The sequence below is a fragment of the Rana temporaria genome, chromosome 9, assembly GCF_905171775.1.
Source record: "Rana temporaria chromosome 9, aRanTem1.1, whole genome shotgun sequence".
NCBI classification, from domain to species: Eukaryota; Metazoa; Chordata; class Amphibia; order Anura; family Ranidae; genus Rana; species Rana temporaria.
The window spans coordinates 90,596,988-90,615,788 of NC_053497.1; the positions used below are offsets into that span (position 1 = coordinate 90,596,988).

Below are 18,801 nucleotides of genomic sequence, written 5' to 3' on the forward strand. Positions count from 1 at the left end.
TCTGCCAGGTGCCTGGACTGACACCCGTTTTAGTCTCTCAGAGAACCGCTGAGAGCCTGAGAGGGCCGCTCCCCGCCCCTCCACAACTCAGCGCAGGGGGAGGGGGGGGGTTGCAGAGCATGGAGAGCTCCTGACTGTAATTTTATATTCAAAAATGCATAGCTCCTAACTTTCCTCATTTGTGCCTGATATTGGTCTTATCTATATAGTTGTATATGAAATGCACTACTTACTGTATTTATTGGGGTATAGCGCGCTCCCGCGTATAGCGCGCACCCCTAAAGTTGCCCAGAAATTCCTGTGAAAAAAAGATTTTTGTACTTGGTGTCTTGCACGGCGTCCATCGGCGGCCTCGTCGGGTCCGTCTGCGACTTCGGGTGTCCTCTTCGTCGGGTCCGGCGTTCTTCTGCGGCATCCTCCTCGATCGTTTCCCGCGCCGAGTTTGAATACTGCGCCGGCATATACCGAGCGCAGTACACTCGCGTATAGTCGGCAATGCTCGCGCTGACGTCCTGGACGTACAGGACGTGAGCGCGAGTGTAGCCGAGACTGCCCGACTATACTGCGTTCGGTATATGTCAGCGCAGTATTCAAACTCGGCGCGGGAAAGCGGGTATCGGCGTATATCGCGCACCCACGATTTTGCCCTGATTTTCAGGGCAAAATAGTGTGCGGTATACGCTGATAAATACGGTATCTATCAAAAAAGTGTTTCCCAGTACTAAACCTTTCATCCTATTTCTAAATTGCTGCATTTGTAAATTCCGAAAGCCAATATAGAGAAAATGGTAGTTGTAAAAAAAAGTACTCGTGGGTTTAATCGATCTTTCTTTTTCTTTTTTGTGCAATTACTTTTACTTTTGCTAATAGGTGTCCCTTATTCCCATCTCAAAAAGTTGGGAGGTATGAAAATGCATTTTACATTTTCAACAGAACAAAAAAAAAAAGCAATCTACAGTAGGAACCTTCTAACAGCCAAGTATGGTGATAACGGTGTCATGATCTGGGGATGTTTGACTGCAACATGACATGGGCACCTTACTATTATTGAAAACACTATCAATGTTTGCACAAGTAGAACATTAGGTCAAAAATAGCATATGAACTGGAGCTTAAATGCTGCTGGGACATCCAACAAGACAATAAACCTAAATGTGTATTTGTGTAATATATATATATATATATATATATATATATATATATATATATATATATATATATATATATATATATATATATATATATATATATATATATATATATATATATATATATATATATATATAGTAATGTAATATAATAAATATATTCTGAAATGAGCTAAAACTTGAAGTGTTGTGGTGGGTACTAATGGATAATTCACTTATTAGACGTGTTCAGGGGTCTATCAAGGATGAAAAGAAGAAAAAGTTTGTAACTGGAGAGTGGTTTCACAATGTCAAGTCTCACAGATTCCAAGAGGATCTACAAGGCTCAGATCTACTTCGGGCATCAATAAGAAAGAAGAAGAGTCCACCTCAGAGTAAGTTCCTTTTCCTTATATACACTGCTAATGGATTAACAGTCTCTGTGTGATTAGTATAATGTAGTGGACAGGTGTATTTCTCTGCTTTTTTTTCCTCTACACACGTCAATGTGGATGCAAAAAAGCAATTAAAAGGCAACTCAAACACTTGTAAAAATAGATTCTAAAAGGGAAAAAAAATGGCACACCGGCTTAAAAAAATGCTGCTTCTAGAGGAGTTTAGACTTTTGCCTGTACAAGCAGCTAATGCTTTCCTATGTGTCCATATACATTGGGAAGTTTAGAGGCGTATTTTAAGCTCCGTGTTCAGAGGCAGATAAAAAAATCTTTGTGTTTTTTGAGAGCTGCTTTCTGGCAGAATTTTTTTTTTAAATGCTCCTAAACGCCTGTACAAAACCTAGCCTTTTTTTGTAAGCACAGCGTACATGAATATTTGACATGTGCACACTGAAATATTTCGTTTCGGAATTTCGTTTTCATCCAAAAAATGTATTTATTTAGTTCCGAAATTTGTTTTTATTTATTTTGTTTCGTTACAAAATGCATTAGTTTGAAAATCAGAATTAAGGTCGAATCTGTCAATTGAAGGCTTATGATGTCTGTCGAATGTTCTAAGAAGATTAGACGAAGCAGCTAAACTGTACGACGCCGCAATTGTACATTTCCGGTCTAATGCTCCGCCTACAAGCTATAGTAGAATTCTAATGTTGTATGACTAGTAATTATATTTATTAATTATTACTACTAGTCAACCAACATTAGAATTCTTTTTTAACCCCCCTGGCGGTATTCCCGAGTCTGACTCGGGGTTACATTTTTGTGCTGCGATCGGTAACCCCGAGTCAGACTTGGGATCGCCTCGCAGAATCCACAGGCTTGGTTTACTTACCTTGTCCCTGGATCCAGCGATGCCACTACGCTGTGTGAGCGAGCGGGTGCTCGTTCGATTCACACAGTGCCTCTGTGTGCCGCCGATCTCCGTTCCCTGCGACGTTACGACGCACGGGAGCAGAGAACGGCTTCAAATTCAAAAAGGTAAACAAACACTTTACATACAGTATACTGTAATCTTATAGATTACAGTACTGTATGAAATACACCCCCCCCCCCTTGTCTCCAGTGGTCTGCCCAGTGCTTTACATGTACTTTTATATAACTGTTCTTTCTGCCTGCAAACTGTAGATTGTCCATAGCAACCAAAAGTGTCCCTTTATGTCAAAAATGGTTTTAGAGCAGCTAGAAAACAGCGATAATAAACTATAATCACTTGCAGAATTGTGCGATAGCGATTTGTGGGGAAATTCGTCAATAAAAGTAATGATAGCGACAATTCTGCAACTGAGCAAATTTCAGTGATTTTTGAGTTGATTACATTATTGAATAATTTTTATTATAATTATATTATTATTTGTTATAATTTTTTATAATTATTTATTATATTATAATTTATAATTTTGTTTTTAAAAAAATGTCATACCCGGGATGCCTACTAGACTCTTGTTTGGTCAGATTTAAGTGAGTTATTTCTAAGAATTGCAGGCCTACAGTATAAAACGCCAAATTTCCTTGCATATAATGGTACCGCTTTCAGCACCTTTTTTCTGAAATAATCATACCGCCAGGGAGGTTAATCTATGGGTGGAGAATTTGACTATAAAAGTCTGCTCGCGGCAATCGTATGTTTTTAGCTGCTTCATTGAATCTTCATGTCTCTATAATGTTGAATCTTTTCTCTCTATGTTGAATAATCTTGGACTAATAGAGTTAGGTTAGGCACACTCAACCACAGGTTCGATAGACACAGATCGCTATTGTCACCGTCATGTCGAATCTCCTATCTGTATCGAACTGTTGTCGCAACGAAATGGAAAAAAAAAACATTTTTTTATGTTGGATCTTACGGGTTCTGCACATTCGTTATCGTTTGTTAACCACTTTAAGCCCTGGACCATTTTGGTGGTCAAAGACCAGGCCACTTTTTGCGATTTGGCACTGAGTCGCTTTAAATGAAAATTGTGCGGATGTGCGACGTGGCTCCCAAACAAAATTGATGTTCTTTTGTTCCCACAAATAGAGATTTCTTTTGGTGGTATTTTATCACTTCTGCAATTTTTATTTTTTGCGCTAAACAAAAAAAGAGCGACAATTTTGAAAAAAATTCAATATTTTTTACTACTTTGCTATAATCAATATCCCCCAAAAATATATATATAAAAAAAATGTTTTTCCACAGTTTAGGCCGATACGTATTCTTCTACATATTTTTGTGATAAAAAATTGCAATAATTGTTTATTGATTGGTTTGCGCAAAAGTTATAGCGTCTACAAAATGGGGGACTGTTTTATGGCATTTTTATTAATATTTTTTTTTTACTAGTTATGGCGGCGATCAGCGATTTTTATCGGGATTGCGTCATTATGGCTGACACATCGGACACTTTTGGGACCATTGTTTTTACAGCGATCAGTGCTATAAAAATGCACTGATTACTGTAAAAATTACACTGGCAGTGAAGGGGTTAACCACTAGGGGGCGCTGCAGGGGTTCAGTGTTCCCTAGGAAGTGATTCTTACTGTAAGGGGGTGTGGCTGATGACCGTTCCCAATCCCTTGCGCGCCTGCTGGGCGGCAGATTTATATGGATGTACCTGTACGCCAATCTACCTGCCCGTGCCATTCTATCAACGTAAATAGTTGTGCAGCGGTCGGCAAGTGGTTAAAATACCACTTCTAATTTAAAGTGTTACTAAACCCAGGATCCTGCATTCACTATATCTGGTCTCCCACAGTACACAGAACATGGAAATACAGTTATTTCAGTAAATATAAACTGCTAAATACCATTTCTCAGCAGTAGTATGTAGCAGTCTGCTCCTTCTATCAGCCAGCAACGTCTGAGTTGCTGGCTGAGCACTGAATAAAGCTTGTAGGAGGGGTCTTCATTCTACTTTGACTGTCCTATGAGGCTGCAGGACTCCTCTGTCTGGACAGTGCTGATTGGCCCTGTGCTGATCACAGGCGCCCTCCCAAAAAGTTAAAAACTCTTGCAATATACACCAAACTGAGCATGGGCACATGGTACTTTGGGCACTTTGTGTGTTGAAATAAGCCTTACAGCTGTATCCTATGAGGCTTATTTCAATCAAGAAGTGGGCTTGAAGCCCGGCTTCTGGGCTTCAAGTTCCAACCCAGACAGAGGCAGAGATGTACGGGTGGGAGGAGGAGCAGATCAAGCCCTCTGTTCTTTCCCGTACATGCGGTGGTTGGGGGGGACTGTGCTGGCTTTGGGCAGTGTTTGACCAAGTGTTACAGACACACCTGTCCCTATTCATTTACAAAGTGAAGTATAGTAAACACAGTTTACTATGCTTTAGTTATGAATGAAAACCGTAAGTGGTTAGTACTGATCACTTGAGTTGAGTTGAGAGGTATCTTAATATAGCACCGTCTTACCCTGAAGGGTTACGGTGTCCATTCAGAAAAGGAAAATGAGAGTAAATAACTTTGAAATTTTCCGGTGCCTTCCTCTAATCTCCATCCTGAAACACCCACCGTGTGCCCGCAGCAGCAGCTGGCAGAAAAGTAAAGGAGGGAAGCTGAGTGCTGTGGGGGCATGGGGTATCTTCACCGTTTGGGGTTATTAGGGTGTGCCCAGGCACATCTGGCATACCCTGTGCATGTTTGTTGGGGAGCCACAGTCTGGTCAGAATAGTGTGTGTGTGTGTGTGTGTGTATAAATATATACATATACTGTATACATGCACACACAGTATGTGCTAACAAACACAGGGTAGCTTTAGCTGGAACTAGGACGCTGTATTGGATCTGGTTTCATTTCCCTTTTGCACTCCATAAGCATGGCAGGTAGTCGCTGACTAAGGCTTCATGTGCAGGAAAATCAATAAGTATTTTTTCCAGAAGGTCACTATTGTATAATCATTTGTGTAAAAAAAAAAAAATGTTGTGCTCAGCGCACGACTGCATGTCTTTTTCAAAGTTTTCTGCTTATTTGTTTTTTTCACGTATTATTAAGTCTCCCTTTCACTTAGAATAACGCTTTTCTCTACAGTTTAACATTCCCTGATGGTATTTTGCCCATATATTCAGTATTTGCACATTATATTGTAGATATTTCTGTAAACAGAACAACTAATTGTCTCATTCTCTTTAAGATTTCTATGCTGCTAGTTTGTATTTTAGTTTGCGTCCTCTAATCCGGCCTGGGACAGCGCCAGCCCAAACAGCAGTGCCCTGAGTTTATTACATTTGTTGGTCCCCTCCTATGTTTGCCCATATCAGGCGACGTTCTCTCTAACAGGAAGTGGCTAAAACCAAGTCCTGGAGTGGATTAGATCCCATAGGAATTGTTTTCTGATGTGACACTGAATGTGATGAGATATGCAGCCCAATACAAGTATAGCAGTCCGTCTATCTCTGTCTAGTGATGGTAAATGGCAGAGAGAGATTTATTTTTTATAGTAAAGCAGTTTTTTTTTAAACTGTGTTATTGTATGATTGCTGTCGAATGACAGTGACTACCAGCTGAGAGTAGAGTCATTAAGACTGGGTTCACACTTATGCGAATTGGATGTGGATTTTCGCATCTAATTCGCATGACAGGAGACTGACCTCCCACACATCTCCTGGGCAGCAGAGCACGTTCCGAATTCAGGCAAAAATCTGGGCCTGATTCATCCCTGAAACGGAGAACAGATACGCACCGGACCCCTGCTGTGAGCCGCATTGGAATTAGGTATGAACCCAGCCTGAAGGTTTAAAGATAAATTCATTTTCAGAGGGGGACTTTTTTTTTCTTTTCTTTTAAAATGTGTATGTACATGATTAGATTTTTTTTGTAGGGTTACAAAATAACAAACCGTTTACACCCATGACACTAGTTTTAAAGAGATTGCTGCCAGACTCATCCACCTTACCAACTGTCGAGTGTTTGTCTCCTCTCTCTCTCAATTCCTCCACTCCATGCATTAAGTATGTTAACAAACCACTATAAAGCCACTTACAACTCTGCACCTGCTAGATTACCAACCTCATCACAAAATATCACCCAAACTGTCCGCTTCACTCACCCAAAGACCTTCGGCTCTTTAGCTTCCTTGTCCCCTCCTGCTCATGCTCATAACGTTTCCAGAGGCTCTTCCATCCTCTGGAACTCCCTACCCAAACTTGTATGGCTATCTCCTACTTTGCCTTTTAGATGATCCCTGAAAACCTGTTCCTTCAGGGAAGTTTATCCTAACTCTAGCTAGCAAATAACTAGCCCAAGCTGGCCAGCTGGCGGGAAGGGGGCGGGGGAGAGGTGCCCGCCTCGGGTGGGGCAATCCACAGGAAGGGCCCGGCATGCATCCATTCTCTACCCCCCTTTTTTTCAAACTACAATTTGTATCACTCTGAACCGGTCAAAATTCCAACAGTCTTGAAATTGTTTGGGGGGGGCATGAGATCTCTGTAAAAAAAAATAGATTTGACTCAAGGAATATTAACCTTTCCACGTTTATATGCGTCTTTCTGCTTCTGTAAATGAACATGTGGAACATGGCTAAACCCAAAACCAAAATGTAATATATTGCAGCTTACCATCCCTTAGATGCCATCTGCATTTTGCTTTTTTTTATTTTTTTAAGGCTTTTTATGCTTTTTGTTCATTTTGTATCTGCACTTTGTAGTATCTTTGGAAGGAGCCAAGGTTGTCACACAGGCTGGACTTCACACGTCTGCCTTTGTTCATCTCTGTGACATGGAGGATTAATGGAAATAGTGTTTTACAAAAGAGAGATATCATTGTGCAAACTTTTCAACTCGCAGGAAGTGACAAGGACATTGCATTACTGGCAAGATTAACAGATATTTTCTGTACTGGCCAACTTTTTTTCTAATTCTAAAAAAAGAGAACTAATGCATATATATGAATATATTATATTTTTAATATTGAGTTTAGATCTGCTTTTAATGAGCTGTAATTGTGCATCAAATCCATTGATTAACAGCTTGTCTTTCAATAGACATAGGGATTTTCCAGTTTAGAGAAGGCAAACAAGAAATTGTGAAATTCCATTCAATATAAATGGAAAGTGGAATATTATAAATCGTAGTATGAATGGTAGGTTTTATGTCTGAAATTGCATAGGGGTTATGTTTTGTGGAAAATAAATGCAGACTTTACATGGAAGAAGTGGTCTTTATGATTGAAAAATAATGTTGTCAGCTCATGAATGCAAGTCATATCTATCACTTATAAATGGATAAATCAGACTTTTTATTAGAAGTTTAAAAGTAACTGAACTCTGAAAGATGTGTCCAAAAAAAGGCAGGCAGGAGGCATAGAACTAGTCACCAGTGTTACTTGTGGTCCCCCTGCAGTTGATATTTCCCCGTTACTGACTTATCATACCTTGTTCTACATTGCTGTGTGGAGGTGGCCATCTTGGTATTGGTATTTCTCTTCCTCATGTAAGTGCCAGTTCACACTACAGCGACATGAAAGTCGGCAAGAATTTGCAAGGTAACTTGAGGCAATTTCGAAGGCAACTTCAAGTCGCTTCCAGAACAGGCAACTTCGCCAGTGGCCAATTAAACAATAATCGGCTCTGCGGGAGGGAAGGGTTTGCCTAAGAAAACTATTTTCTCTTTCTGTAAAGTTGCTTCAGTTAAGACACTGAGTCGACTTTGGAGGCAACTTACATTGAAATCAATGGGTACAAGTCGCCTAAAAATCGCCTTGAAGTAGTAAAGGAACCTTTTCTGAAGTCTGAGCGACGTCCGTAGTGTGCATTAAGACGGCTCTCATTCACTTTAATTTCTCATGTTGCGCGACACAAGTCGGATCCCAAGTCGCGGTAGTGTAAATGGGCACTAAGATTCTCCAGCAAGAAGAACAGTAAGCATCACAGTAGTGACATTATCCCATCTCACTGTAAATCTCCTGAGATTTGCATTTAGAGCAGCAATGCCTTAGATCTCATGGGAGTGCCTCGGCACATTTGCATACAAGAAAGTGCGCTATTTTCAGGAAGAATTCCAGGGAAAGGGTACATTTGTTAGGGTACTACTTAGACACAATTATCATTTCTCCATTTTCTCTATAACCTAGGAAATCTTCAATTTTTTAATTGTAAAATTTTCAAGAAATAATTGTGCAGCTGGGTTTAGTAGTTAGTGCCATTTTCCTGTCAGTATGTCACTTTTTTAAAATTAATAAATAACGCTGTTTAAATATTACAAACCTTTAAAATGTTCAGACTTTGGTACTGTAAACGAAAAAAATAACTATTTTTCGAATGCATTTTTAAACGTTGTTTTATTCATTTACATTTGGTTTGTTCACTGTTAAATTTAGTTTATTTGCATCCTTGCAAGATACACAAATGTCTTAAAGTATATATTTTATTACAAATTTACAAAAACATGATAATACAAGTTAAAATTCTTTAACTTGTGCTTCTTCAGGAGCTTAGGGTAAGTATTAGTATGTGTTAACCAGGGCTGAAACTGGGGGGGGGGGGGGTGTATGGCCTGGGTGACGCATCTAGGGGGGTGCCACCAGGGGTTCTACCCCCACCTGCACTGGGAACCGCTGCTCTCAGGGTGTCACTGCTGCCTGATCAAGTGTAATTGACAGGTCGGTCTCCTTCCTAGGGACAGCCTATGTGTTTTCTGCGTGAGGCATCCCAGAGAAGGGGAGGCTTCAAAGAAGGCCCTGTACTGGGCGAGGGGTGCAGAGGAGGCCCTGGACTGGAGGGTTTAGTGGAGGCCCTGGGCTGAGGGGGGGTGCAGATGAGGCTCTGGACTGGAGGGTTTAGTGGAGGCCCTTGGCCTTGTCCAAATGTAACAGTGGCCTCCTCACCACACCGTACGTCCGCTCAAGTGGCATGTTCACTGTTACCCTGCCCAAGTTTCAGTTAAGTGTAACATTTAAACGGTTCACTTTTTTTATTATTGTTAATTATTTACTATTATTATTTTTTATTATTATTTAAAGATTCCAAAAATGGAAGCGGAAATATTAGCAAAGAGGAGATATGGAACGTGGCTGCATGTGCAGAGCCTGTTGCTCAAGGACCTCAAAGGTCAGTGTTCAGTTATCTCAATTCAATGAACTAAAATCTGTTACTGTCAGTTTTTAAGCTTTGCTTTGCGTTTTAATAAAGCCTTAAAGCTTTTCCAGTGGGTTGGTCTGCTGGCTGCATTGGTCTTTTCTGTAAATTTTCTACTCCCTCCTAGCTGCTGTCAGTTCTCAGAACAGGGAGTCTTCTGAAGCCTGCATGGTCTTATAAGTGCGCCGTCAGTATGACAGGTAAACAAAAACAGAAAATAAATTCCGTGTCACTATCAACTATTGAGATTCATGAAAAAACATGGCAGTCTTTAGACCTCCACAGGCTCCAAGCCAACAATTATATAAAGCCTTACATAACCTCTGAATTGAAAACACATGAAAGGAAGTATGGCAGCCGTGTAGATCTGCAAAAATGCAAAGTAACTTCTACTGAGAAGATCTGCAGAGTTAAAAAAAACAGTGTAAATGCCTGAACAGATGAACAGAACTATAAAGTTTGCAAAAGCAAAATATTACAAATATAAATAGTCTCAGATGTCCACAGGCCTTATATACATATGTGAGCTGACTGATGTTCAGGTCTCTCTCTTGCTCTGTCTTCTGTGAGAGCCTGTTGATGTGTGAAAAGGATGACTGCTGATGGAACACTAAAATGGTACAAGTACTGTTTTTTTGTTTTTGTTTTTGTTGTTTTGCTATGGGCTTGCTGTACTTGGTTTTAATGGAGGAGGCCTTTGTACACCAAGTTCTACCTAATATTTTTCTTTCTAGCAGTTAACTGAACCTTTTTCCCCCCTTTCCTTATTTCTGCCGCCTCCCTCTTCCCACTAGCCCCCTCCGCCTACTTTTAAGAGACAATGACTATTCAAACTTTTCAAACATACTCGCCATTGTTCTTAGAGCAAGGTTGTGTGACCTGAAGCCCATGCCCAAAAATTTAGAATGTTTCTTATTTAGATGATTTTCACTGTACTTGGCCTAAAAGCCAAGCACTCATAAAGACCCTTACAGCAGCAGTTGGGCGAGTCAGTATAGCTGTGCTAAACTCAGTCTGATGCCGTGATTGGGGGGGGGGGGGGATTCTTAAATACATGATCCCTTACGTTACCTATAAACCTACCAAAAGTGCTGTTCTGACTTTTGACTGATCCTCCAAATTTTTTAAGACAGTGTTACATAAACTTTGTTTTTTTCTATCTTAAAAATAGTTTGGCAAAAATGCTTGAAACAGCACCAGATACAATGAAAACAATGCTACCAGATACAGGACAGGAATGTGTGTATTGTGTATGGATGTTTGATTTTGATAAGATGACTACAAAGGAATGCAAAAAAGTATTGATGGAAAGTAGCCAAAAAATGCCAGCTCAGATACATTTTCTGGAGATCTATTGTATGTAAATATATAGACCTTCAGATGAGTGGTCTAAAGGCTCATACACACGGTCGGACATCCAACAAAATTTCCCTTGGATTTTTGTCCTAATTGATTTGTCCGGTCACACCCATAGCATACACACGCTCGGACTTTTTCGGCAACCAACACGAACGTAGTGACGTTTCAACGTACTGCCGAGCGTTTAAAAGAGGAAGTTAAATTCTCCGACGTCACCGGTTGCGTTCCTTCAGCTACTCTAGAGTTAGTTGACATTTCGTGTGAGTGCTTTCCAGATTTCGAAACTTGCCGCGTCACGAATGTGCTTTTTTCAAATACGAATGCTAGTTTTACTAGACAGAAGGCTTCCGGCTGCTCTTTACTTATGAGCATGCGCATTTTTACTTTGTCCAAAAGTCCGATTGTTTTCTGAATTTATGAATTCATATGAATGAAGAATTTAAGCCAAGCATAGCCTAAAAGAAGCGGGTTTTAGAAAATGTACTTATACAAACCATCAATAAAACCATAACGTTACTCTGAGAGATCTGGTTAAACACCTGCAGAATTATGAGGAACAGTAATTAACAGAAGTCATTTGCATACACCTGGTAGTATATAAAGGGAATCCTATCTTGTTATGACAGGCAACATTATGGTTCTTGAAGAAAGCACAACAGATGAACTTATATAATGGTATAATGGTAGTCTTGCCCTCTCTTTTTTTCATGCTATGATTAATTTCAAATCATCCGACAGGGATAGAAGTTGCTTTGATTCCTCTTTTTCAGTTCTGCTGAGGCAGTCCCTCATTTCGATCCCCCCCCCCCCCCCCCCTTTCCTCTCAGCAGTCAGCAGACTTGCATTGTTGCATCAGCCAATCACTGTCCTCCAGGATTCATCCAGAACCAGCCAATATGGCTGCCCATTGCACTGGAGACACTCCTTAGATGAGTATTACATGGTGATCTCCTTTAAAGATGTCTGCTTCACTCCTGCATTAATGAATATTCAGTTTAACACTGTCCACACTGCAGAAAGAAAATACAGCAGCAACAAAGGAAGAAGTTCTGCAGTAGTTATCATCTACATCCAAGTTACAGATGAATGAGCCTTTAATTTGACATGATGTATGTCTTTGATATAGATGCATATAAACTGGTGTATAGACTCATTGCAAGAGCAGGGATACGACACATTTATACAAATACTTAGCTGTTTGCAAAATCTGCTCTTCTGGGCATTATCAGACACATAGGAATAAACAAAATATATCTGCACTGCAGAGTCACTTCTTTGTACACTTCCAGTCCCACAGATGGAAAATGTAAACCAGAAATGGAGTCCCAGCTAACGATAGATTCATTCCTTGAGCATCTGCCATCAGCCCAGTATGTACCAGAAAAGGTAAGTAGAGTTTATACACTTGTGTCTCTTTATTTGTGCTGTATTGCGTTAATGGTATTTTAATTTGAAGTTTGCTTTTGCATACAAATAAAATATTGCTGGTTTAAAGTTGATCTCCATTTTCCTGACACTTTAAATAGTTTGTTTGGACCAAGCTGGTCCAAACAAACTATTTCCTTCACTAAGTGCTGCACTGGCTCTGAACGCTGTATGAACATTATGTAGCTTCAACTACATCCAGTACACAGTGCTACGTTCCAGCTGTGAGACACAGACTTCCCATCTCACACCCGGAACAAAATAAGAGTTGGTCTGTGAGGTGCTCGGCATTGCATAGGCAGCTTTTGTATTCTGTAAATGAATACAAAGCTTCATCTGATTGGCGGAGAGCAGGCTGATGATGCCACACACTTAGTCTCGGCCAATCTGAGGAAGCTCTGTATTTATTTACAGAGTACAAAACTGTGCAACTCAGACCCACTCGGTTTTGTTTCGGGTGAGAGACGGGAAGTCTCAGTCTGAACCTGACACTGTGTACTGTATGCAGCTGAAGCTACATACAGTTCAAACGGCGCTTAGAGACAGTCCAGCACTTAGTGAAGGAAATAGTTTGGACCAGCTTGGTCCAAACATACTAAACTGACAGAAAACATGAAGATCCGCTTAAATTCACCACTCTCTATAGTTGTTTATGCTTCTTTGGTGAGTCTGGCTTTGTGGTTAAAGATGCACAATCGGGACATTGGGTGGCGAGATGAGTGAGTGAGTGAAAAACTTATATAGCGCTGCACATGCGAACTGAATCGACTCTGGGCGCTTGTTTGATCATCAGCAGTACACGCTCCTCAAACCAAAATCTACTCCAAATCCCCAAAACCAGATACAAGTCCAAAGGAGATAGAAGATTTGCTGTCCAAGGCCCTCGTCTTTGGAACACTTTACCAACCTCCATTCGGTTGGAGGAGAATTGCTTGGCCTTTAGGAGAAAGATCAAAACCCACCTCTTTTGAGGTCAAAGGACTGCTCCTAATAAACTGACAGAGACAGTTAAAAGTATTTGAGGGTTGAGGACAGGACTGTTGCCACAAAACTAAAAGTTCACATTTGTCTAAAATGTCTTTGTATGCTTTTGCAACAGTACCCTTCTCTGGGAAGCTGAATAATTTGGAGCAGTGTCCACGTCATTTTGGCCATATAGCTTATGTGATTTAAGATGTCTTCCTTTTTTGTGTGTTTTAAAAAAAACTCACCTATGCTGCAACTGTCCTATGTTGTCTCTAAGACCGAGAACTGAGCAATTACATGACTGCTGATTGCTCAGTTCTTGGTCTGCCTAGAGTGGAGAACTGTGACTGTCAGTCACCGCTCTTTGCCCTGCGCTCACTAGAGCACTGGGCTGGAGAGGGAACATGCACAGCTAGCTTTGGCCCTCATCTGTACGCTGAGAGGTGGAGCCAGCAGTCAATCGGGCAACTAGGTAGATCCCAACAAAATGGTCAGGATCCTTCCAAAGCCTTGATTTTCTCTGCCATGTCAGCTGACAGTGGGAATCACTCGCTATCAGTTGACTCTGGGTCATAAGAGAGCAAAAATCAATGCACTCCTGTGACCCACAAGAGAAGTATGGCCAAAAAAGCCACGGCCCGTGACAACAGAGCGGGGCTCCATCCTCCCTCCCCCGGACGCTGGGCCAGTAGGAGAGAGAAGTGGGCCTTGCATATGTGCAGAGAGGTTCCACTGCCGGGCTCCTTTACCCGCAATGGCGGCGGCAGCACCCGACAGCTGATGGAAACATCAGCTGCGGGTGCCAACATCGCTGGACTCCAGGACAGGTAAGTGTCCATTTATTAAAAGCCAGCAGCTGCAGTATATGTGGCTGCTGTGGTTTTTAATAATTTTTTTTTTTTTTTTTGGGGGGGGGCGAACACTGCTTTAAAGACCACACAAAGCAAAACCTAGAAAAGATGTATCCTTTCAGGTACAGTCAATTTTGTTTTGAAAACACATTATAGAAGTAACAGGTTGATGGCACTTGCCACTTATAACCACTTATCTGTAATCTTTGTATTTTTTTTTTTTTAATCCTTGCAAAAATTTTACAGAAAAGATTGAGCAATGATATCCCAGCAGCAGATAGCATACATGATGTTACCTTTCCCTCTACTGCCGATGCAGGATTCCCAGATGAGCAAGGTAATGTGCATATAAAAGAAACCTAATTCAAAAGAGATATTCACATGTTTCCAAAGTATGGTATAACACATTTTAGCCAACAGGCTACACTTCGTTTTTTGGTATTGTTTTTTGCACTACAGTCAGTTTAAATGAGTTGGATTGCAGAACAGGCAAACCTAAAACTAAACTCCAGGCTAAACGTGGTCTAAATACAAGAGACTTGTATTATGAATTGGTGTCGTCTGTGCATCTGTTCAGTTCACTTTAGTAATCTAGTATGAACTAACCTCTGCACTTTCATGTAATAAAGACTGGTGACTGCTGCTCTCTCCTTGTGCAGGGGGACTGGTCTTGTATCTGCCCCTCCTCTGCAGGCAACCTGTTGTGTTAGGCCCCTTTCACACCTGCGGACCATATGAAAAAGGGACATACATTAATCTCTATGAGATAGCGGGTGTCAGCGGATGAACATCCACTGACACCCGATCTCATCCGGGTCCGCAATCCTCCGATTCTGCAGACTGAGGAAAATCCTATTTTTCCATCCGTCTGCAGAGCGGATCGGGTGAACACGGACAGACGGTCCGTGTTCATCCGATCCCCCACAGGGGAGAGCGGAGATCTGATAGGGCGGTCCCTGCACAGTGTGCAGGGACCGCCCTGTCATCTCCCGGCTCAGTGGGAATCAACGGAGCAATCCCCGCTGAGCAAGCGGATACACATTTACGGATCCTCATGGGCTTTGAAAACAGTTTTAAAGTGGTTCTAAAGCCTAAATATTTTGTTACCATACTATATTCCTTCCATTAAGATAAAAAAGGTTGGGCATTGATTTTTTTTATTTTATTTATTTGTTCCCAGAGTTAAGCTTTAGGTCGGCATTCCCCTACTACAGCAGGAATCCCTGACAAAGCCTGCTAAGGGGGAGAGTTTTGGGAAGGTTGGGTTTGCCTTGCCACTTACAATTTTTTGTGTAAATAAAAGATCACTGGGTGCTCACATTGTGCCACCACGTGGGTTACCATGTAAAGTTTTTTTTAGGCAGTTTTAGCTTAAGCATACATGTAGTATAATGGTGGGTAAGATGAGCTAATTACGGTTTTACCATTGCTAGTTAAGTGTCATGATGAGAAAAAGAAAACCTTTAAGTGAAAAAGTAACAATTCCTAAAATAAACATTCAATTATTACATTATTATAAATTGTGTATTAACCATTGTTTGTGTTAACTTTTAACAAAAATATTTGTTTTATTATAGGGCAACATTTGCCAGATTTAACAGAGCGAGTACCCCAAAATTCCACATCAAAACCTATTCCATTAAGCAGAAAAACATCTGTCCCAGTGAAAAGCCCAAATGAAGACGCTAGCAGTCCAAGTAAAATACCTGTGAAAAGAAAAATTAGGGAAGCATTTAACCCAGAAGCCTCTCTACAATTGGATCAGTCTGGTGCTGTACCAGGGCACTCGGCATTGTCCTCCCCAGATGGAGAGACCAATAAAAATGTCAAAACCAATGCAAACTTTGAAGTACATTCACTCAAAGAGATGGAAGCAGAACAAGAGCAAATTCTAGATAAGGCACAGTTTATGTCACTAAAGAAGTTTTGGGAGAAGAGCGCTGAAAGCTCTGGAAATGCACATAGCCATGCAGAGCAAGAAGTCTCGGATATGAGAAGTTTTCAGCAACCACCTGCAAAGCCATCTCGTTCAATTCCCATCCCATCTAGTATAAAATCTAATAATGGAGAAAGGTCAAATCCTGAGTATACACACAGAATAAAACATTTACCACAAAGGATACCACTTGCCTCGTCTAGTGAAGATGAAATGGTCCATGTGCCTCCACCCCGAAAAAGTTCATCTTTTTTACCAAGGTCAACCTATGCCAAAAGCAAGGGTTCTTCCCCATCAAAAAGCTTCTCATCAGAAAGCAATGGAGTAATATCACACAGCGAGGACAGCAGTGGAACCAGTCGTTCTTCTAAGAAGTCAAAGCTTCCAGTTAGAGCCTCACAAGCTGTTAAAGAACCTAAAGGAGATCCCAATGCAGCTGAAGATAAGCTACCAAATGTTTCTGAGCCAGCGATACCAGGTTTGCTTGAAGATGTCATTGTGCCAGAAACCAAGCCAAAGGTACAGGAATCGCTCTATAGTAAGGTCCAGATTCTAATTGACACTGTGTCCTCAGATGAAGAACATGGTAGAACAGAAGCTAAGCCCAAAAATGAAGATACAATGGTACACACATCACAGGAACCAGAAAATGGTATTACTATTTTACATACTTTTTACATAGTAGATATTGCAGTAATTACTAAATGGGAAAGAAAATAAATAGAGCAGTTTTCGCATTGCAACTGAGATGCTTGGTTTTGTTTTCTGAACTAATCAACAAGTGACATTTGTGATCTGGTTGCTATGGCTAGCATACCTTTCCTTTCAATCCCTAGCAAAACGTAGGGACCAGGCTGCGAGGAAGTTTCATTCCAAATTTTAGAGATTGGCAGGAAAGGCATGAATGTGTGCGCGGTGCAATTCAAATTTTCTTCCTTTTTACCATTGGTGGTAATAGAACGGTGTGGTGCATTAAAGATTGTTTGCCTCTAAAATACGTATAGAAGTGTCCATTGGGAAGGCCTTGGCAGTTTAAGCATGTGGGAAGTTGTAATCGGAGTATAATGTAGTTGTTCAGACAAGTCGAAAGTTTTTACTAATTTATTGTCAAGTTAACAAAGAGAAACAAAATTATCCCTGACTGACTCCCTACCAACCAACAAACAGTATCTGGCTAATTCTAGTTTTAAAGCAGGTCTTGCATACATTTACCTCACAAGCCTGCTTTGTAGTGTGCGTCCTACTCTAAACAGTGAGAGCACCAACCATGTGACACACACAGAAGAATTTACTGAACTGAGAGCAAGCATGCTCGGCAATAACTTTCAATATTTCGATGGCGCCGGCACACGAAAAGCTAAGGCATTGCAATCTGTAGCTTGATCAAATGCATACAACACTATACAAAAGCTAAATGTGACAGTTTTTAATATCTGTGGGATGAACCCAACCCCTTTCACTGCTCACAGACTTGTCCGTATACTCCTCGGCTCCCTGCAGTCAGCAGGATGCCAGGACTGTGGTGCCTGCTCTTGCTCCACTGTAGTATGCCTTCCAAATAACAGACTGTTCACCAAAAATGTCAACGTTAGCCAAGGTTTATTGCAATGGCACCACGCCGCTCACCAAAAATGTCAACTCTAGCCAAGGTTTATTGCAATGGCACCACGCCGCTCACTCCCACCCAAACCAATGCCCCCAACGTGTTTCACCCACAGGGCTTAATTGTGGGTTTACCACACAGCGTCATCACATTACTTAACACAACGTGCAGGCATCTCGCCACCCCCATCATGGCATGACCTGTATTGGTCTTGTTTACTTTATCCATGCCACTGGCACCATCTTTATTTGGGGATACGTGGGCATACATACTTTTTTTTTTTTTTTGGGGGCTGAATGAGGAGTGAGAGCCGAAAGAACCTCTGTTCTTGTGTACTTTGCTGGATCAAGATCAGGCTCAGGTAAGTATAAGGGGGAGCGACACTTAGAAGAAGGTTTTTTACCTTCATGCAGAGAATGCATGAAGGTAAAAAAAACTTCTGCCTTTACAACCACATTCAAAGCATTATGTGATACTCAGACCAAATTCATAAACAATAAGATAAGAAAATAATATAATTTTGATTAATTAATGAGCCTATGATGATGCATATCTCTATTAGAGCGGTGTCCTGATTGACAAAAACACCTATGAATTTGATAGCTCATATGGATTAATTCATGATTCTGTTTAAGGACTATAAATATAATGAAATAACCAACTGTTATTACTAAAATTGAGGATTTTCCCAGCTATAATGTAAATGTACAGTAGATACACGTTTTATGTGGTAATAGGTTATCTGTGTAAGTTTTATATTTGTAAGCTACAATTATGAGAATGGTTATGGCTAGGAATCAAAATCATTCAGCCCAAAAAGAGTAGGCGTTCCCACCTGGCTCCAAATAAAGATAGTGTGGATGGAGGAAAGGAGACAAATACAGGTCTCAAGGCGATATGGGCGATGCATGCATGTGTCAAGATGTAAACATTTGCAACATCATAGTGCAGGTGAAAGTATGTTGGGTGATGCTATAAAAAGGAGGTGGAACGGGAGAGGGGTGGGTACTAACCTGCTATTATTT

The 18,801-nt window shown here is 40.8% G+C and overlaps 1 protein-coding gene across 2 annotated transcripts in view; it reads left to right on the top strand.

Moving 5' to 3' along the window:
- Positions 1–18,801, top strand: part of LOC120913732 (synaptotagmin-like protein 2) — a 118,370-nt gene that overhangs the window by 60,737 nt on the left and 38,832 nt on the right. For both annotated transcript variants that reach the window (XM_040323912.1, XM_040323913.1), the window contains exons 3-7: positions 1,371–1,522; positions 9,522–9,609; positions 12,285–12,381; positions 14,484–14,574; positions 15,815–16,825. In XM_040323912.1, coding sequence (XP_040179846.1) covers positions 1,371–1,522; positions 9,522–9,609; positions 12,285–12,381; positions 14,484–14,574; positions 15,815–16,825 — 1,439 coding nt within the window. The remainder of the gene's footprint in view (positions 1–1,370; positions 1,523–9,521; positions 9,610–12,284; positions 12,382–14,483; positions 14,575–15,814; positions 16,826–18,801) is intronic.